Source organism: Propithecus coquereli, unplaced genomic scaffold, assembly GCF_000956105.1.
Source record: "Propithecus coquereli isolate 6110/MARCELLA unplaced genomic scaffold, Pcoq_1.0 Scaffold329, whole genome shotgun sequence".
In the NCBI taxonomy this organism is placed as follows: Eukaryota; Metazoa; Chordata; class Mammalia; order Primates; family Indriidae; genus Propithecus; species Propithecus coquereli.
The window spans coordinates 2066248-2088866 of record NW_012148941.1 but is presented as its reverse complement, the minus strand read 5'-3'; the positions used below and the strand labels follow the sequence as shown (position 1 = coordinate 2088866).

Sequence of the window (22619 nt, the reverse complement as noted above, 5' to 3'; positions counted from 1 at the left end):
TAAAGTAAAAAAGTTACAGCAAGCTAAGGTTAATTTATTAATGAAGAAAGAAAACATATTCATAAATTCAGCACACCCTTAACGTACAGTGTTTATAAAGTCGACAGCAGGACACGGTAATGTCTCAGGCCTTCACATTCACTCACCATGCACGTGCTGACTCACCCAGAGCAACCTGCAGCCCTAAAAGTTCCATTCGTGGTAAGTACCCTATACAGGTGCACCATTTTTTTATCTTTTATACCATATTTTTACTATACACTTTCTATGTTTAGATACACAAATATTGACTATTGTGTTTCAGTTGCCTACAGTACAGTAACCTACTATAGAGGTTTGTAGCTCAGGAGCAATAGGCTACACCATCCAGCCCAGGCATGTGGCAGGCTGTACCTTCTAGATCTGTGTACATACACTCTGTGATATTCGCACAATGAGGACATCACCTACTGGTGCCCTTCTCAGAGCGTACCCCTGGCGTTAAGCCGTACATGACTACATTTGTTCTTAGCATCTCCCCATGAAATCAATGCTTTGTTGAGGGCAAGGATTTCTTTTGTTTGGGTCTCTGTTACATCTCTAACACCTGGAATAGTCCCTGGCACACAGGAGGTGCTCAATAAGTACTTATTTTACAAAGGAATTACAATTCTGTGCTTAAAAGAGCTCTTTTTTGGAACACATTGAGGAGGGTTAAGGAACGTATCTGGGTCCCAAATGACGGCCACTGGTGGGTGCATCAGTGCATCACCACGATCTAGAGAAGCAAGGTAAGGGTCACAAACATTAATAAAGACTCTGATTCAGGGCCAATATTTGCTTAGCAGCAATTATTCAATGAACTGTTCAATGGATGAGCCCACAGAGTATAATGTCATGGTAAGTAAAAAGTTATGTGAGAATTTGGAAACTATTTTTCCATTTTCCAGAAGATCTTAGGATGCTGTCACGATAATGCCAGTTTACCAGGGACTCTATACTCTTGGATGCTCACAACTTGTGCAATCAGGCTGTACACAGAAATCACCTTTGTCTTACTGGGCCTCATTATAAACTTTTCTTCCTTCTTTGAGCATTAGTGTAAGGCTGAGGTATATCTGGATAAACAAAAGTCTCACTATACAATTCACCTTCTGGTTTTCATTTTCCGTACCCATGCCAACAAGAGAAAAATAAAAGTTTTCAAAATTAAAGATCAGCCCAATTTTGAAACAGCTGCTTTTCCCATTATAGTAAGATATTGTCTGTGTATATTTTAAAGTCTAAATCTAATATGTAAAAATACCTTTAAAGAAATAAGAAACACATTCTGTAATAAAAATCGGGGTGGGGAGGGAAGAAGGGTGCAACGTTTAAGATAGATAGGAGGAATAAGTTTTGAGATCAACTACACAGCAGGATAACTATGTCAATAATAATGTATTGCATGTTTCAAAATAACTAAGAGTAAATTTCAAATGTCTTGCCATAAAAAATAATAGGTAAGCGAGGTGATGGATATGTTAATTAGCTTGATTTAATTATTCCTCATTGGATACATATATCAAAAACATCACATTGCATCCCATAAATGTATATAATTATGATGAGTCAATTAAAAATAATACTAATTAAAAAATAGGAATAAAAAATTTAGGTGAATATTCATTTGAAGACCAGAATTTTAAGGTAGCAATTTCCCATTTTTGGATCAACTACTTTCTTATTTTGTTCTCTGAAGTTACCTACTTGATGAAGAGGATAATAAATTCTGAATAATGTTTTTCAATAAGCCATTTATGTATTGACCTCATTTAACTGAAAGTTTTTAGACGAATTAAAAATGGTTTCTAAACCAAATGCTGTTTCTCAAATCTTATCTTGTTTAAGTAATTCCAGTGTCAGTCCACATTGCTTAATAAAATGAAAATATAACTACATAAGTCAAAATCTCCATATATTTTTAGTCTTTCATATGCATTTAGTACTGAGAAAAATATACTTCTCTTAAGTGGTTTATGTATATCACAAGAGATGGTAGAGAAAAAGAAACCCAAATGTAAGATAGCATCGCTAAATACATTGGCCAGGGCAATAATATTAAGTAAAAGAATTGCTTACATTCAATCTATATTAAAAACACTGACCACTTGTATACCATTAGCTTTTGCTACTGCACTTAGAGTTCTTCTTTGTGATATAAGTGGGTTCTTGATCATATGAAAAACAAAACAACATTTTTTCTAACCAAGAGAATATTTGAAATGGACAAATATACTGATTTTATGTCTCTTTAATGAATTCCTTGGATTCTAACCTTACTTTTTTCAAATTAGAATAATTTCATATTTACAGAAAAGTTGTAAAGATAGTATTGAGAGTTCCTTGTGTGTCCTTTACTCAGTTCCTTCTTATGTTAATATCTTATATATAATCATGATACATTTGTCAAAACCAAGAAATTAACTTGGGACAATACTATTATCTAAAATATAGACTTCATTCTGATTTCACCAGTTTTTCTGTGTATGTCCTTTCTCTATTCTGGCATCTATCCAGGACCCCATGTTGAACATAGAAGCCTTACCTTTTGATCTGTTTCTTCATCCTCATCTTGATAATCATCGCAGAGTGGGCTGGAGTTGGCTGCAAAGGTGGGTCCCTGAGAATAGTACTGAGAACTTCGGTAGCCATCCCGCCGCAATTTATCACATTCTGCGGGGGTACAGGTGGGGAGGGGAGAAGGGGCATTAAAAACCAGAATTTTTACTTTTCTTTACTTAGTCTTTTTAGTAATACCTTCCTAGGCATAATAGGATTAAAAATAATATTAATAATGAAAATGATGATAAAAACAACTAAGAATTATTAAAGCACCTACTATATACCTTAATATACTTTAATGGATTATCTCTAGAGTTCACAACAATCCAATGAGGTAGATACCATCATTAACTCCACTTTACTCACAGGAAATTGAAGCTAAGAGTAAATATTATTTGTTCTATAATGTTACATAAGTAACAGAGGGCTCAGAATACTAACCCAGGGCCTTAATTACTACACTATAATTTTTGACACAAAACAATTGATTATGTTATTCCATATTAAAAAAAAAAAATAGAGGCCAGGTATGGTGACTCATGCCTGTAATACCAGCACTTTGGGAGGCCAAGGCAGGAGGATTGCTTGAGGCCAGGAGCTCGAGATCAACCTGGGCAGCACAGCAAGACCCTGTCTCTAGAGAAAACAGCTGTAGTTACCCAGGAGGCTGAGGCAGGAGGACTGCTTGAGCCCAAAAGTTCAAGGTTACATTAAGCTATGACCACAGCATCACTGCACTCTAGCCCGGGCAACAGAGCGAGACCCAAACAATTTTCGTGCCATGGTTTTTTCCTAGACTCATCAGCTAGAAGTGACACAAGAGACCATGGATTATAATACTCTCATTTTATTTTTAGTTTTCAACTTAATTTTGATGCCAAACAGCCTATAAAAGCTGTGTGAAATTTAATATGAAGCCAGGTGCCAACCCAAGATGTCTGCCAGTCCATAGAAGAATGCCTGGCACAACCAAGTGAAAGGTACCCAGGGGCCATGGTACCCTGGATTGCAGGGGACCAGCGCCATGGGCTGTGTGGAGTTGAATTCTCTTCAAGGAGAACCACTGCACTGAGGACTCTCACCAGTGGGAAACAGTGCTATAAGAAAAGTTCTAATGGCTTTTTAAAGCCAGACACACAAAGGGGCATTTGCCTCGCCAAAGGATTTGCCACAGAGTTCCTTTAAATATCCAGCGTTTTGTGCTTGGTTTTGGAAAAGTTTTCTCTTTGCACAGCTTTACAAAACCATTCACCTAGTTTAGCATAGAACTAAACTAGGGCATCTTCAGAGTTCCTTTCTAACATTAGGATCTATGATTCTTCCTCAAAGAGGAGACAGCTCACTTCAGTGGAGGGATAAAAATATTAGACTAATTTTAAATAAACCAGGGAATAAAAAATCCTCATTCTCCTTTGCTACCTCACAGTGGGAGTAGATACAGAAAGTTTCCAATTCAGATCTGCAAATCAGATAAAAATTATATTCTAGTAGAATGCCAAGCTAACTAAAAAATGCATAGGTAATCATCAAATAGTTAAATGATACCATTTCAGTTACTTACAGGTTAAAAAACTTGTGGTCTGATCTGGCAACTACTTGTAATGTTGATTAAAATAGATTTTTTTTAAATTTCTGAAACTTCCAGAATGTAACACATTTTAAAATGAGAATTTACTCATACTAATCTAACCCTTTATAATGTGAAATATTTTCACATTTTCTCTAACATTTGACAATTTTTCTAAAATAAATAGTACAATCAGAATCTATACTCTCATGCTATAATGTTATAAAAAGTATGATTAGCAGTTTTTAAACTGTTTTCTGCAGAGTTGTGGGATTCTGTAAATATTAGAACTGATTTTCTTTGAACCGGCTACGATAAAAAATGCTCAAGATCAATAGTTTTGCATACCGGATTTTAACACAATGCAGGGAATTAATTCATTAACTTGTGTAGCTAAATCAACTTTCCTGTGGTCCTAGAAATAAAGCTATTCTTGCTATCTCTGTAGAACTGACGTCTCCTAAGGATTAGGGTGAACCTTGTAAAATAAACCAATGTAAACTGTTACCACTTGTAGCTACTTACCTATGTAATTCAGGGTTTTCAAATACTTTACAAATAAAACAAAATACAGATAAGGTGGAGGGTAAGGCCCTTTTAAAGTAAATCCTTTTGTTATTCAAATGGCCTTTTTTGCTTCATTAATTAACCCTGTAAGAAGTTTAAGTTATAAAACTTAACACTATTCAAACATTACTTTTAAAAATCTGTTTTATGGGCTGGGCGCGGTGGCTCACGCCTGTAATCCTAGCACTCTGGGAGGCCGAGGCGGGCCGATCCTTTGAGCTCAGGAGTTCGAGACCAGCCTGAGCAAGAGCGAGACCCCATCTCTACTAAAAATAGAAAGAAATTATCTGGACAACTAAAAATATATAGAAAAAATTAGCCGGGCATGGTGGCTCATGCCTGTAGTCCCGGTTACTCGGGAGGCTGAGGCAGAAGGATTGCTTAAGCCCAGGAGTTTGAGGTTGCTGTGAGCTAGGATGACGCCACAGCACTCTAGCCCAGGCAACAGAGTGAGACTCTGTCTCAAAAAAAGAAAAAAAAAAAATCTGTTTTATGTATTAGATACCATTTAAGATTGTATTTGGAAAAGAGATCTGATCTCCTAGGAAGTAAGACAAATCGGCTAGGTGAGATCGTTTCTAAGGGTGATTATTAGTTTGATATTCTTGGCAATAATATTAAAAATAGCCAACATGACTTGACATCTTTTAAATTTTAAAAGACTAAATATCACAAAATCGGTATCCATGGGTTAAAAAGCATGAAAGGCTGGCAACTGTTATTATTTCCAGTGTATGTCACCTTTTTGAGCCCAGTTAAAAAGACAATGCATCTTTTTTTCACCATGAAGTTTATGTCACAGAAATATGTGAATAGTAATATAACAAATAGTAGTATAACAAACGAAATATGATGCTGCGTCTAAGATTAAACCAGGCAGTATAAACCTATGGCAGACGACCAATTATTTTTTACTCATTTAATTTCTGAAATCTAGTAAACTTATCAAATTCCATTGTCACTTATTCCAACTCTAAAGGAGATCTATGAAAATTTCCTCTTGTCGAGTTGCAACAGATCTCAGTTTCTAGAACCATGGCTTTGTTCACTAAAAACTGAGTTTATTGTCTAGGGAGTGAGACGTAAGTAAGAGCAAGCCATCGTGAATAAACAAAGACTTTTCAAACACTAAACTGAGAGAGAAACTACAAGGCAGAGCATAATTTAAAGCCAGGTTATGCAGCAACTACAGGCTAGAAACAAGATACTAAATGGAATAGAAGAGCTATCTTTAACACATACTCTTTTGCAAAGAAATTCAGAGTAAAACTGGGTTATTGTTCTCATGGTACTGCCTGGATAAAGGTATTACTGTTCGTCGTGTCCTTTGCTTTCCCAATTACAAATTTGCTCCGTCTTCCTTTCATGTCAAACCATTTTCTTTAGCACAAGGACAATGGACAAACATTTCTTGGTAGATCAAAGTTTTAAATATACAAGAAAAAAATAACGTCATAGAGCTAGATGGTCATTTGACCATCACATGAATTTAGTACTGCTTTGGCCTCCAAATCTTTAGGCATTGAGCTATTCTTCCAATGTTCAATTTTTTAATATAGTTTTTCCCCCTTATCCTTGGGGGATACATTCCAAGACTCAGAGTGGATGGATACCTTGAAACCACAGACAGTACTGAACACTATATACACTATGTTTTTTCCTGTACATCCATACCTATGATAAAGTTTGAGGTTAGACAGCAAAACTAGCAGGAGTTTCTTTTTCCTTCATCATTTCATGAATAGAAGATTTGTTCTTACCATAGATATGAGTAACCTCAGCATATGTATTTGTTTTTTTTCTGTCCTTATTAACTCGAGAACTTTCACCTTTTCACTTAAAACAAGCACCTAACTGCTTCTCTTTGGCATATCTAAATGGCCAGCATCACTACTCTTGTCGTTGGTGGCCCTTATTAAGTAAACTAAGGGTGAGTTGAACACAAGCACTGCAATACCGTTACCATCAATCTGGTCACCTGTCTGATCATTGAGAAGACTACTAAACTCACTAGTGGGTGGCCATGGACACAGTGGACAAAGTGATGATTCACACTCCAGGCAGGACGGACCAGGACAATACAAGTTCTCATCACACTACAGAGAATGGTACACAATTTAAAACTTATGAATTGCAGCTGGGCATGGTGGCTCATGCCTTAATCCTAGTACTTTGGGAGGCTGAGGAAGGAGGATCAATTGAGGCCAGGAGTTTGAGACCAGCCTGGGAAACACAGTGAGACCCTATTGCTACAAAAAAATTTTTTGTTAAATTAGCCAGGCGTGGTGGCAACACACCTGCAGTCCCAGCTACTTGGGAGGCTGAGGCAGGAGGATCACTTGAGCCTAGGAGTTTGAGGCTACGGTAAGCTGTGATTGTGTCACTGCACTCCAGCCTGGATGACAGAGCAAGACCTCTCTCTAAAAAAATAAGAAATTAAAATAAAACGTATAAATTGCTTATTTCTGGAATTTTCCATTTAATGTTTTTGGACCGTGGTTAACCACAGGTAACTGAAATTGTGGAAAGTAAAACCTGGGATAAGGAAGGGGATCATTTTAGACTATTTTATACATGTTATCTGTACGAGGAAAAAGCAAGTCACTTAACGATGCTAATAATAAAAGCACATGGGCATTTTTACCACTGATTTGTGTAATTTGTCATAATTGATTTTTTCATATGTATAATTCTGTGAAAGAAAGCATACTATGCAGTGAAAATTCCTGAGTTTATTATACAGATTCTGAAACACAATCTGAGGGGAAATAGCAACCATCTATTCAAGTTAAGAACTAAGTATGATCTGCTTAAATGAGAGGAAGGAGGAGGAGGAGAAGAGACAGAAATTGACTGCAAAGTGGGAATAAAATGAGATTTGCTTTTCCATTCCCCAAGGAAATGACATGGGGAGATGAGTGGATGCTGAAAGAAAAAAAGTGAGAAGTTTGCTGATGCCTTAGATTGTGTGAGAAAGAAGAGAAACGAATGATGAAAAAAGCACAGTCATTCTTTGGTATCTGAAGGGTACTGGTTCCAGGATCCCTGGCATGTACTGAAATTCGAGCATACTCAAATCTGGCAGTCAGCTCTCAGAACCCGTGCACAGGAAAAGATGCCCTTCTGTATATTCAGGTTCTGAATCCCACCAATACTGTATTTTCCATCTGCATTCGGTTCCGGATGTGGAACCTGCTGATGGGGGGGCTACTAATTGAAACAAATCCATGTATAAGTGGGCCTGTTAAGTTCAAACCCACATTGTTCCAGGGTCAACCGTATTTGAAACAAGAACTGCTGCGTGAAAAGCCAGAAGGACCAGTTCAGTAGGTTAGTTTGTCATTCTTCAGGTTGTATGGGTAGTGTCGGTGTGTGTGAGTATGAACTCCTAGGAAAGTTTTGAAACAGGCAAGTCAAAAGCACAATTTTGGTATTTCACAACAGCACAGTATTCTAGACATACCATATTTTAAAAGCTGAATGTGGTTTATTTTTAACAGCATTAAATCTTTTATAATCTTCTTCCTATAATTCAAGGTCATTAAACATTGGGAGGACTCCAGTTCCAAAGTTAATTATAAGAATAATGGTCATGACGTGCTGCTTCAGTGAGAATGTCCTATGATGAGCCAGACTCTAAAAAGTCCTTTTGGGCCGGACGCGGTGGCTCACGCCTGTAATCCTAGCACTCTAAAAAAGTCCTTTTTTCAGATCACTGATTTTCAAAGCTAGTACTACTGACACTTTCCTATACTGAAAGCTCTTTGCCATCATTATTTGATTTGTGTTTAAAACAATTCTGTTGGAATTGAAGGAAAGCAGATATTATATCTGTCTTATGGACTATGAAACCCACGTGGAAAGTTTCTGGTAGATCCAGGTTCCTACACGTCTATCCCAGTTAATAATCCATCAGATTACTAACAACAGGGTAAAAGGCCAGTTCTATCATATATCTTCATCTCAGTTCAGGAGGACTGAGAATACATAAGACTTCAAACATTTATGTTGAGAAGAAAATCAATTCCAGTCCAAAGCTGTCTCAGGTATCATACAGCTAAAGAATCTAGTTTGAGCTTTCAAGCAAGCACATAGAAAAACTGACTGCACTTAAATATTGCGCTTTGTAAACATTGGAGAACTTATTTCCTTAATGAAAATCAAACCAAAATGCATTTTAAAACAGAAGGAATTTACCTATTACTTCATTAATTTATTGGGTTTGGTAACACTGGAAAAGAGAAAGAAACCATATTGACACTGTAGCTAAGATTCTGCCTTGTCACTCATGTACATTTTCCAAAAATACAATTGGATTTTCCATAAGTTCTTCAAAGCAGTTGAACTTCTATTTAAATTGTCTTCAAGAATAAACAAACTAGAACATTATTAATAATTAAGAGACTGTACATGTTCAAACATTTAAGTTACTTAGTTATCTGTAGCGTACTAAAGGAGTTGAAAGGCTGTGTTAAATCTTAGAGACACTGTGGAAGTAACACAGATCTTTTCCTAGATAATTTGATAGCAATTTTAAGTGATAGGTTTCAAAAAATTATGCCACGGGGCCGGGCGTGGTGGCTCATGCCTGTAATCCTAGCTCTCTGGGAGGCCGAGGCGGGCAGATTGTTTGAGCTCAGGAGTTCGAAACCAGCCTGAGCAAGAGCGAGATCCCGTCTCTACAAAAAATAGAAAGAAATTAATTGGACAACTAAAAATACGTAGAAAAAATTAGCCGGGCATGGTGGCGCATGCCTGTAGTCCCAGCTACTCGGGAGGCTGAGGCAGGAGGATCACCTGAGCCCAGGAGTTTGAGGTTGCTGTGAGCTAGGCTGATGCCATGGCACTCTAGCCCGGGCGACACAGTGAGACTCTGTCTCAAAAAAAAAAAAAAAAATTATGCCCTTTGGAATGGGCATGCTTGAAGCTCTGACTTGGGTGGGGCAAAGGCAACATATGTAACCTAAACATCTATACCCCCATTATATGCTGAAATAAAAAAAAATTAAAAAAATTATGCCCTTTGTTTTATTATTAGACTAATTTTTCATCCTTTTCTCCTTTTCCCTCCTTTCATAAGAGTTATTATACAGTTACACAGGAATACTTACAATAGCATAAAAGCATGCTATTACATATCAAGTATTAAACTCAAATTTAACCACTAATAAATGCATCACATCACTCCAATTTGTAGCATTCAAAACAACATAAAACATGAGAGGATAAAGAGAAATTACGTGGCTTTAACGATTAAGCCCAAGCCATTCTAAAGGTTCTAAGAGTAAGTATCTCATCTCTTAATGGCGCATATAAAGACAAAATGTTCCAGAGTACAATTTGCTTAACTGCAGGTGACGCAAGAAAAAGAGGGCCAATCAGAAAACATGCCAACTACCATCCTGGTGTCAAGGAAAAGGGAAGTTTCCTGAAGGGAATGAGTCTTAACCTTGCCTTAAGAAGGGGGAAAAAGTTATCCAGACTTTTATTCCGGCAGAAAGTTGGAAAAAGGGAAGTCACACTGGTGACAATCATGTTTTCTTTCCAACCTACGGGTTCTATGAGTCTCCTGACGGGCTTTGGCCAGGCATTTCTTTCTAAATCTCTGAATATTCTTTAGATACTTGGAGAGAATACAGAATAAATAGGCAGGGGCATCAAAACCGAGTTTCTCGAGTCACCTGCTGCTACCCACCAGAGAGAGGAACAACAGCAGTTAAGAGCTCAAACTCTGAAATTGAGTAATTGTGTGTTCGATTCCCAGCTCGTAACGAATGGTGGGGCTGAAGGGTTAGTTCCAACCTTTAAGGTGCTTACAATTTAGCTGCCTGATTAAACATGTTTACATGCCAATTTACAGAGCGGTGGTTTTCCAAATTAAGGTGAAGGGAATTGTTTGGAGGGCTTGTTAAAAACCTTGCCGGGTACACGTCCATGTCTGAGTCAGAGGGTCATGGGGCGGGGCCCAAGAACTTGCATTTCTAGCAAGTCCCCAAGTCAGTGCTGACGCTGCTGGCCTGCAAGCCACACTATGACAAAACTGTCAGAGTGTGGTAAATACCCGGGGAGGAGCAGAAACAAAAGTCAAGGGGGTCGACCTGCTACCCATCTGGGTGGAGGTGAAGGCAGAAGAGGAGTCTTCTCTGCTCAGAGGACTGCAGGCAGGGCTCCTGAAGAGGGCAATAGAATTTTGGTATTTGGAGATTTCCTATCTATTCCTCATGAGAAATGACAAAAGGCCCAAAGAGGAAAGAGGGTTGGTTTGTTTCTTTTATTTTGTCACAAATGATCCACACTCTTCAATAATAACCTAATGGGAAACCCAGGATGAAGAACTTAGCTGATAGCGTACAGACCAACTGGGGGTTGGGGGGATGCTATATCCGGCATCTGCTTTTGGCCCTTAAAGAATACTGTTTTGTTTCAGGAAAAGCTTTAATTTTGCTACTGTAGAAGCACCTTACATGACAAGATTTCCTTAAAATGCTTGGAGGGTTCTTGCACTGACTTTAACAACCCACTTCAGCTCCAGGTGCAGGGGAAGCTTCCTGATCAGGTCACCACCATCTCACCTGCTTAGCATGGTGACCTCCACCTGGTCTCCCACTCCCACACCCTGTCCTTCTTACTGTGAACTTTTAACATGGAACCAGGTTGATCGACTTTAAAATGATCAGTCAGGTTATGTCACTCCTTAGTTCAAATCTCTCCAGTGACTTCCCATGCCCTGAAAGTGAAAGCCAAAGTCTCCCTAATGGTTTCTAAGCCTTATGTGACTTGGCCTGGTGTGGGTGGCTGGCAGGTGCTCAGTGAGTTCATTAAATGAATGAATGATCTGTACTTGTGCAGCAGCGTACTTGGAAGGGTACTGTGATTATATGATAGAGGTGCTGGCCGCATCCCTCACACCAAGGTGGATTTTATCCTTAGCCACACTTTCCACCTTAATTAACCCAAGGCATATGTCCTGCCTATTTATCTGGTAGTCCATGTCTTCAGGGTTTATTAAGCATATTTTTGGGGCGGGGCATGGGCTGGGACCAGCATCAATACAGAATTTAATGCCCTCCCATTAAATAGGCTCCTTCTTATATATTTCAGAAATAAGAGGATGGGGGAAGAGTGGGTGGGACAGGATGAGACAGGGAAGATGATGTTCAGTGCTCGATCGGGGTTATTATCTACCCAAGTCTCAGTAGAATTTCAGGGAAACTGACCAAATCCAGAACGAAAAAGCTAACTGCATTGTGAGTAACTCCCAAAAGCTTTCTGGCCAGGCAGGACAGATGCCACAGGAAAGCTGCAGTTTCAGAGAAAGCTCCCAGACAAGTTTAGGGGAGGAGCAAGAGGGAAGAGAGATGGTGATAGAATGCCACCTTTGAAATGAATGGATGGGTTTCTTAGCAGGGGGAGAAGAAAACTGAATGACAGGCAGACTGCCTAAAAATTATTTTAGCACAATTCCAAGTAACTTCTTGTTTCAATCTACATAGTATATTTGGCACAATAAAAGGACCAGGATGGGGAAGGTGGAGAAACACAGAGGGAATACACTACTGATTGTAGTCATCAGCTCAGCAGTCAAACTGGAAACCAGTTTGTTGACTAGTATTAACACATACTGGAAAAAGGCCTCCCCCCTTCCCCATCTTTCCTATTTAATGTCAATGAGGAGACCAACATCTCATTGACATTAAACACCCTAGGCAATCTCATTTTATATAGAAGGGTTAAAAAAAAAAAAAAGGCCATTTTGATTAACATTCTCCCTCTATGGTTAATTTCTATCAGAGTGAAATAAAAACCTCCCCCAAAACTTAAGAATTAAATATTAAAACTGAAGCCATTGGATAAACTGTTAGCTTTGTTTTTCATTGCACACCATGGCAAGAATTACTATTAAGATGCCATTTGCCATTGCAGAAAACCATTTCTTCTCTTCACATGCCCAGATTAATTTAAGAAGGCTTGAAGAACTAAATCTGATTTAAATTAAGGTGAAAGCTTTCTGATACCCATGATTAATGCAAGTGTGCTAAGAGTCTGCGAGTTCTAGCTGAGCACCACCAGAGTCCAGCCAAATTGGAGGCGATCTCATTTCACTTTAGAATTAGAAAGCCCTGTCTCTGGCAGGCAAGGAGCATCACCAAGGTTACTCAACATCAAATCGCCTGCAAAGATTCTAAGCCAACGCCAGAGACTTCAGTTGTACCATCAATGATAGATAACAAACCTTATCCACAGTGCCTTCAGTGTAGCATTTTCATGCTGCACTGAGTGAAATACTAAGCCACTCAAGTTACTTACTTTATCAAGAGTTAAAATAGAATTGCTGAAACAGCAGACTGGCTACGGGACACAAAAACAAAACAAAAAGCCTTTTGTTGAAACAATCCACAGTGCTTTGTTAAGACCTGGATCATTTAAATGACTGTCTTTGCCATTCTATCTTTTGTGTGTTGCTTACCATTTTAAAAAAAGGGCAACATGTCTCTTTAACTATCTGAAAAAGCTGGGATTGTTCATTTTTCCTTTGCTCTTGCATCTGATCTCCCTCTCACAGGTTAACCATGCACTTCTTTCAGGGTTAGCATCCTCAGAGCAGTAGCTGGTAGTATAGAAAATTTTGTGAGCCATCAGATCTGACGTGAGAAATTAAACAGCCCCTGTTGTACATAATTTCCATTCTGTTAATCCCACATTTTTTGCTCTTTGCTCTTCTCTTTTCTCAGTAGGGAATTTAATCCACTGTTTCATCAGGCTGGGCAACTTTCCCTCAGGACAAAAATTCCAAGAGTCTAATGAAATATAAAAAATATATTTTTAAAAAGCCTTTAAAAATAATCACTTGTGTTTGAAAAGTCAACCTACTCAAATTCACAAGAACCGAGAGACAGAGCACCAACTAAAATCATCCTTCTCGCCAAAGAACGACGTAGCGAGGCCATGTCTCTGTCAGGGCTCCTACACTGCCTAAGAAGAACAGCCTCAACATTCTCCGGCCCCGTCTCAAACACGCTTTCCCACGTCCCCCTCTGGGAGACAGAAGCTGCAACCTCCCATCCCGTACCTTGCCCGAGTTCACTGCCTCCTGCCTCCTCAGGGAACATGCTCCCATTCTCTTTTCATATCTGCGATCTTTTTCCCTCCAGTTGGTTCTTTTCGTCTACAACCATGTTGCAGTAGGCTCTAGTTTTTAAAACAAGTAATAATATTAGCTCTCCTCAGCCACCGTCTGTCTCTTCCCTCTCTGCTTTTCTTGGCACCATTCATTCACCTTTATTTCTTTTCTTTTTTTTTTGAGACAGAGTCTCACTCTGTCGCCTGGGCTAGAGTGCAGTGGCGTCATCATAGTTCACTGCGACCTCAAATTCCTGGGTTCAAGCGATCCTCCTGCCTCAGCCTCCCAAGTAGCTGGGACTACAGGTGTGAGCCACTAGGCCCGGCTAATTTTTTTTATTTTTTGTAGAGACAGGGTCTTGCTCTTGCTCAAGCTGGTCTTGAACTCCTGACCTCAAGCGATCCTCACGCCTTGGCCTCCCAGAGTGCTAGGATTACAGGCATGAGCATCACGCTTTCCCTATTCATCTTTATTTCCTAAAAAAATACTTTCATTGTTTTTCTGCTTATAAAAATAATCCCTATCTCATGAAATCTGGCTTCTTAATTTAAAGGCTTCCTTGAAACTGCTCTAAGGTCACCAGTGGCCAATTCAACGGCCCCTGCTTCTGATGACTCTCTCCCCGTCCCCGAGCACCCTGACCACAGCCTCATCCTGATTGACTTTCTTCTTTCCCAGGTGCTCTTTTATCAACTGCTCCTTCCCAGCCCCTTGCTTTCGCCATCCCCAATCTCATCACCCCCACGTCATCTCCAGTCCTGGCTTTGATTCCGATCTCTCTCCTGAGTTGTAGACCTTTCCAAACATTTGACAGGACGGACCTCCATGAATGCAACAGTATTTCCAGTGCTACACACTGGACTGTGTGCTGGGGACATACAAGTGAAAAGACAAGGTCCTGCTCCCAAGGGTCTTGCTGTCAGGCGGGGACATAAATGTGTAAACACAATCACACAGCATATCAGAAGCAGTTTAATGGAGGAGTGTAAGGTTCTGTGGGGATGTGTGGAAAAGTTAAGGGCTGCCTGGCGCTGCCCAGGGGAGGCTAGGAAAGCTTTTTGGGGGCTCCGGCCCCACAGGATGACTCTCTGAGGAGAAATAGGAGTTGGCCAGGTGAGAGAGGTGGTTCAGAAGGGAAAAGGTATGGCTTGGGACATGTGGTGGAGAGAAAAGAAAGCAAGACAAGCTAGCATTCCAGTTGAAGGACTTTATCCTTCCATGTGAAGGCACAAGGTGGAGAACACAGCTGGGTAGAGGGTAGAGACGCCTGGAGAAAATGGGTGATTTTGCAGATGAGGAGAGAAAAACGGGTCGTGTCATGAAGGCTCTTGCACGCCGAAGAGCTTAGGTGTCATCCTGTCAGCGATGGGGAGCTGGTGAAGAATTTCTAACCAGGGAGAGGCATGACATTAAAACGCATTATGATTTAAGGACAACATGAGTTAAACGAGTTTATGTTTAAAAGACAACACCCAGGGGCAGGGCAGGGTGAGGTTCCACGATACCACCACCATCAACCTTGGACATGAGTTAGTCACACATACTCCTTATCTCCGTGGCTGGCTCTAAGCTTCGAGCAAAGCACCATCATCATCTTTGCAGTGCAATATCCAGCCCAGTGCCTCACTTGCGGTATGCGCTTAGAAAATTCTTATGTCAATACAAACTTGATTTTACACAACCCTGCTTGTTAGGACTTATTGCTCGGCAGTCAGTTATATCTTTGTGTCAATAAACTTCACACATATCACCCTGAAACAGTTAAGTACTGAGAGGCCAATAAGAACTTTAGACCTTAGATGGGAACACAGAGATCACAAATTGTCTGATCTCCATCCTGAGTCAAGCATGACTCAGGAAGCCTGGGGAGTTTAGGTCATGTTCAATTTTTTGACCTAGATAATAGTTACGTAGATGTTCACTTTATAATTAGTTCTTAAATTGTACATGTTTTATGTACTTGTCTGTGTTATATGTCACATGTCATTTTTTTTAAGTGACAGAAAAAGAAAAAAACATGAAGAATTCAATGTGGTTAGCACAAGGTGGGCAAAGCAGATGTTCATCCTGAGCCTGTCTGACGTGGTGGGCAGACGCGTCATTCCAGGGAAGAGAGCTCTCAACCCATGTCCACAAGGCCCCACCTATGAAATCATCTCCCAGACAGTCCTGTGAAAAGTGCCACAGGACCCCCCAAGAGGATAATCTATAACCAAAGACAGAGGGCATCTGTGATATCCTTAGGGACCCATGTGTCCCAGACAGATAAGACAGCCAAGGTTCCTCACCACGTCCAGGGAGAAACCCACCACCTCTCCCAAGACAAACCTATTTGTCTAGGCCACAAGGGAACCATGAGGCTTCACGACAATGAAAGGTAGATGAGTTGCCTTCATATAAGGTCGGGTGTCAGGAACTGTCAGAGAAACCTGGCTAGAACTACTTGGAAACCTAGTCCATAATTTTAGGAAAGCTACGCCATTCTTTAATGCTAACAGGTTGGTGTGTGCACACACACACAATTCTTTTTAGTCACTTGGTAATCGTTGTCGTTTCTTCACACTGCAAATCCTCAACTCCTCTCCTTCCAGATATAATAAATGCCACCCTCTGGCTGTGAATGAACACAGGCCAGATTCGGCACTCCTCCCTGCACCCAACTCCTAATTCTAGAGCCCAGAGCAAGCTGACCTGCTAAAATGTATTTCTTGAAAAAAGAGCTGTGACTAGAGAACATTTCTGATACCAACAACAGATGCTCTGTGAACTAATTCATGCAGGAATGTACACAGAGACAGTAACTAAACTGCCTGTTAAACATACTGTGAGAAATTATGTTGTTCTCTCTCTCAAGTTGGGCTTTTTGGGGATGAAGTCTTAAAAATGATGTGTCTTTATTTCAGCCTTTAACATGCTCATAATTGTCAAATGGGGTCTACAGGTTATAAAGAAACAAAACCTGAGCCTCTCATTATACCTACCCTACCCTTTGATTTCCCCCTTCCACTTAACTGTGGCCCTTTCAGCAAAGCCAAAAACTATGCAGATAAAAATTTAGTTAGATATAAGTTACTTATATCACAGTTATCTACAATGACATTCATGCAGGGTTCAAACAATTATGGACATAAAAAGAAGAAAATTCTCCTGCAAATTCAGTATGAAGCTGAGTGAATTCTTCATAGATAGTGAGATCCATCTTAAAAAAATTCACTATTCATTGCTACTCAGATATCTTGTTGAACTAAATATCAAAATACTATTTTTAAATCTAGGCACAGGTTGAGAATCCCTTATCTAAAATGCTTGGGACCAGAAGTGTCTGGGATTTTTTTCAGATTTTGGAATATTTGCCTTATACTTACTGGTTGAGCATCCCTAATCCAAAAATCTGAAATTTCCTTCGAGTGTCATGTTGGTGGTCAAAACGTTTCACTTTATAGAGCATTCTGGATTTTGGGTTTTCAGATTAGGGTTGTTCAACGTGTACATGTTTGTATCTTCATTAGCAGGAAATCGTTACTGTTAATGTTATATGACATAACAAATTAACAAAACCAAGACATGTGACCACCAAGTTTTATCAAATTCTCCAGAGACTACAACAGTAATTATTAATACAAAAGATTTCTACTGTGTTTGGATTAGAGCAGAGGAAACTGCACACAGTAGACAGCTTCCTCCATGTGCCATTTTGCACATCTTGCAAGACCATCTCCTGTCCCATGTAGGGGTGGGGGAATGGGACGGTGGAGTGGGGCACGCACATCTCCCAATAATCTTCTTTTCCCACTAACTAAGCCTCTCTCCCTGTGTGTCCCTGGCACCTCATGCACACCTCCCACACACGATTGCCTGTTGACTTCCATCTTGACACAGCACAGCAAGCTTGGCTCTGTAAAGTTGGGGACCCACGAACTTTTATCAGTTCATTTTAAAACTCCTGGCAGAGTATAGAATTGATGCTCAAATACTAGTTAAATTGTGTCTATTATCTGCCTTTCTTTACTAACTCAAACTTAGCTTTTTCATAAAACATTTTCCAGTAAACCCATGCCTTCCTCAGTCACTCTATGGATCGCTAAGCGTTTCCACATTCCTTTAAAAAGTATATGCTTACAACATTTACATATTAATTTAGTAGTACTCGCTGTATCATTTCCTTCTACATTTTATAGTTCTCAAGAGTAGAGCCCAGCTCCCCATAAAAACTGACAGAATAATTCATACAATGAGTATTTAATGACAATGAAAAAGTAACAATCTGTTTAACATTAAAGAATGGCATTTCTTCCTTAAAATTGTGGACAAAGTCATAATACAAATAGAAGAAGGTACAAAATAGATTGCTTACAATGAATAACTAGCTACTTTTCTATATTTTTAAGTAGAGAATATGGGGACTGAATTAACTTAGATAAACTATATAACATCAAACCTTAATAGTGCCACTTATTTAGGGACTGGATTTTTTTTTTAATCTTCACTGATAATGAGGCAAGAAATTCTCTGTACTCAGGTTTTGTTTATCTCAGGTTGCTAAGATGATATAGGGGAAATGGCATGTGAAGTTCTGTACACGTGATTAAAAGAACTTCAGATCCTTTTTCTCATTTCATCTTTCCCAACCACTGTTCATAAATTCATTACTTATCTAAAAATCTCCTAAGGAGTTTTAAAATCCAGACTTCAAAAGGTGAGCTCCAAGAATTTCCAAAGTTATTAATTTTATTAATAATAAATCCCTTTGATGAACCATTTTAGGGCATTAAAGCAATTATGAAAGCATTTATCTTACCCAAATAAAATTCAAGTTTGGGCAAAACCAATGGGGATGATATTTCACAGGGATGTACTATGTAGTCAAAAAGAAAATAAAAGCAGAAAAGTCTCTCTCTATATATATGTTCAATTTTTTAAGGGAAGAAAAGTCCTGATCTGTAACTTGAAAATACATGAAATAGGTAGTGAAGCACAATTTCCTGGAGAGTGATCAAAAAACACTTGAGCCTGAATATTCAAACTCACAAATACTTTCACAAAAGCATTTTCTACAAGCCAGACCACGCAGGGCTCTGTTGCTCAGGAGCCAGGCAGAGAAATGCTAACAAGGCACAGCCTGGGGGATTTGTCCTGGGAACAGTGCCATTTAACATTCTTACTATTTGCTGGAGGAAGGTGAGCTAAAAGTAGAGAAGATCCTCATTGAAATTTAGTAAAGATAAATCACCAGTAACTATAGGGATCTAGAAGATATTTTGGTTGGGTTTAGATACAGTAAGGGACTAATATGAAGGCAACAAACTCAAAGCACAACTCCAAGGCCACACAAATGAGCCCAACTAATGTCATTCTTCTCATTTAAGATTGTAATCACTAAGCATGTAGGTTACTCAGGCTAAATGAAAATGGGAACCCAATAATACCCTCATTTATGGACAGTCCAATGCCAAGACTATAAGATACAAGAAGATAATGTAAGATACAGGAGATATTTTAATAATATAACCATAACCATAACCACCACAAAAGATTAAAGGAAGAAAAATAGCGCCATGATCGGAAATGTTTAGACAGTTTTGTTCAGAATACCAAATCTATGTTGAATCTATTGATAGCTATTCCTTCTCTCCAAACAGAAATTACCTGTTCCTGTAAATTCCCATATAGCAATTTTTAGCATATCTCCTATTTTTCATATTGTGATTTGCACTTTAGATACAAGTATAAATTCCTTGAGAGCTAAGACCTGCTTTGTACTCTGCACTTCTGCCAGAATAACAGATTTCCAACAAATAGTTGTTAAAGGCAGTATAGTGTAGCAGTTAAGAATATGAGTTCCACAGCCTCACATTGTCCAAGTTTAAATCCTGGTCCTACTGCTAACTACCATGGAGATCTCGGGCAAGTTTATAATCTTTGTACCTCTGTTTTGTCATCTAGACATAGAAATAGTAAGCAGTAGGATTATTGTATTAAGTGAGGTAATACATTTAGTGGGCTTAGAACAGTACCTGACATTAAGTGTTTAATAAATGTTAGCTAGTAATCATAGGGATGATTACTAGTAGTAGTACATTATAGAATGAATCACTTAATAAATGACTGATGTACAAGTAAAAATTACCATAAAAATTAGAGGGGTCCTCATGCTGGGTTTTTCTTGAGTCAGTGTCAGAATTTCTCCCAGATTTAAGTTTTCCACAATTAGATAAAATATAGGATGCCCAGTCAAATTAAATTTCAGAGCAATAACAAATACTTCTTTTGTATACTTATGTCCAAAATATTACATGGTTGGAGAAATCTGATAGGAGCAGCATCTGTTATAATAAGAACTTTGTTTTGTTGTTCTAAGAAAAAGTCTGAACTTTACAAGTCATTCCTTCCTCTTTGAAGAAATCCCTCCCTTTTCACCTTTGGGAAGTCCCTTTTGGCACACAATAAGTTGAATAAAAACAAGGATTTTAAACTAGGTATAGGAATATACTCTTTCTATATGTTCTACAGACCACAGTGTACCTTGCCCATCTGCAGACAGAACCTATGATCAGAGGAGCCCAGTTGGGTACCACACAAGTTCCCACAAGTCAAACCATTTTGCAATTCTTCAAGGTCTCTATACAAGCCCTCCTTCCACCCAGCTTGAACTAAACAGAACAAACAAATTTGTTCAGAAAAACAAATTTGCTTTGAATATTTACAATGGTTTTTTAAAAGATAGTGGCAAAATGTCCCATATGTCAGCAGGGGTTTATTTGGATCAAATTAGTGCTGGTGGTTTAAACATGCTAAAGTGTTTTTAAGCAGGAATGAACTCTTTGAAGATAGATTTGCATATCTGTAAACAGGCAGGTTTCTGCAGAGACCAGAACATTTAGGCATGTATGAGGTTATATTTATGATATCTTATAAAGGTGTGGCATACTATATATATTCAATATAAATACATCTTTTACAGATAGAGATCAGATTTATACTCTTAATTCTAATAGTCAGTAATCCCAGAAAACAAGCTCACAGAGGATGCTATCTTACCCCGCAATACTGATTTGAGGTTGAGCTTGGCTTGGCGATGCAGGTCCTCAACGCAAGGGGGTCTTGTGGTGGGAAGGAACACATTCTCCTGCTGGTGCCATGGAGCAGTGTAGTGGACTGTCCAGCGGCTCTCCTCATCTAGGTTGGAAACCGCTAGAAAAAGAAAGAATAAATGCAAGTGTTAAATTAAGCTTCAGTGGCTGCAAATATATTACATCAAGATGGCGTTTTGGTGCCTAACACTTCGATGGGTAAGGGCCAGCCAGGGGAAAATGGAGCAAATTCTACATGAGATTTAGCCCTTTTCGTGCCCTTCCTTTTGCTCTCCCTTTGCTGCGACAATGGGTCCTGCCGTCATCTGTGGCGTATGTGTCTCGCCCTATAAACCTCTATCTCACTCTTGCCCTATAACCCTATCTTTCTCTCTTCAATAAACCTCATTTCATGCTTGCCTTAAAAAAATAAAAAAGAGATTTAATCTTAGACTCCAGGGGTTTTGCCCACAGTGTTTTAAAAGTCTGTAAAGGAAAAGCTGAAACTGCCCATCTTCTATACAACGTTTTCGTAGAATTATTTGCTCAGTTAATTTCTTTCCAGAATTTTAGGTCCTCCCTCTACTCTAATGTCAGAAAAGGACTGACAAAATTGATAGAGATGTCCAATTCCTACTGAATCCCACCACAACAAATACCGGTTATTCAGTTATATAATAATGCCATTGTATCAGTAAATGTTAGATAGTCCTGACAGAAACAAATTTCCTACCAGGAGGTTGACACCAAATTTTCCCCCTCTAATGTATTATTTAAAAAGCATCACTGTTACGAACTCAATTACATTTTTTTAAAAATTAAGCATAAACATTCAATGTAATACATTTAAATGCATATCTAACAGATGTGGAGGTCCATTTGAGCTATAAAATTTTCTCTGCATTTCTTGCTTTCAAGGAATACTTGTATATTAAAATGTTTTCTTAAAAAAATTACAATATGATTGACTTTTCCCAACACAATCCAATCCAACTGAATTTTCCCAACACAAAAGATACCAAAACATTAGAGGGGGAAATGATAGGCAATCCTGACACTAAGATAAATCTCTATAATAATTTTCCTTTAATCCCCCTAAGGCCTGGGACCTCTTTATTTCATTTTTCCTGACCACACAACCTAAGCTGGGGCACCAGTGGAGCCCCAAATGAAGCCGACAGCACCAAAGCAAATTCATCAGCAATTTTTTAATACTTTCTATAAATCTGCCACGTGACCCAGGCATGGGAGAGACTGGAGAAGTATAGGAGAAAGTCCCTGTGCTGAGGCATTTACTTGAAGGGACAAGTCTAACTCCCGTAAAACCAGCAGACACTCGAATCGTAAGGGGCAAATCTGCCCTGCGTCTGACCTATGCTATAGAGTTCACACTGGGCAGACCCATTTCTACAGCACAACATGTACCAGGAAACTAGGACACAAGCCAGATTCTCAAAGCAAAGTGGAAAAGCATGCATGAACTACTGAATCTATCTGAACATATTTTAAATTAACTAAACATACCCCATAACACAGTTATTAGGGCTGTTCTGAAGATGAAATGAACTAACATGCATAAAGCTCTCAGCTCAAGAAATAACTCGTGGAAAGCATGGTGGTGGCAGGGAGAGTGAAAATTATTGTAAAGGGGTCCAAACTTTAGAACCGTCACTGAGGAGGAACTGTGCCTTTCCCAGCTCCTGTAAATCTG

The 22619-nt window shown here is 39.0% G+C and overlaps 1 protein-coding gene across 2 annotated transcripts in view; it reads right to left on the bottom strand.

Moving 5' to 3' along the window:
* The window catches only part of NHSL1 (NHS-like 1), a 132574-nt gene that overhangs the window by 44405 nt on the left and 65550 nt on the right, over positions 1-22619 (bottom strand). For both annotated transcript variants that reach the window (XM_012650493.1, XM_012650492.1), the window contains exons 2-3: positions 20877-21029; positions 2567-2694 (exon numbers count right to left, since the gene is read on the bottom strand). In XM_012650493.1, coding sequence (XP_012505947.1) covers positions 2567-2694; positions 20877-21029 — 281 coding nt within the window. The remainder of the gene's footprint in view (positions 1-2566; positions 2695-20876; positions 21030-22619) is intronic.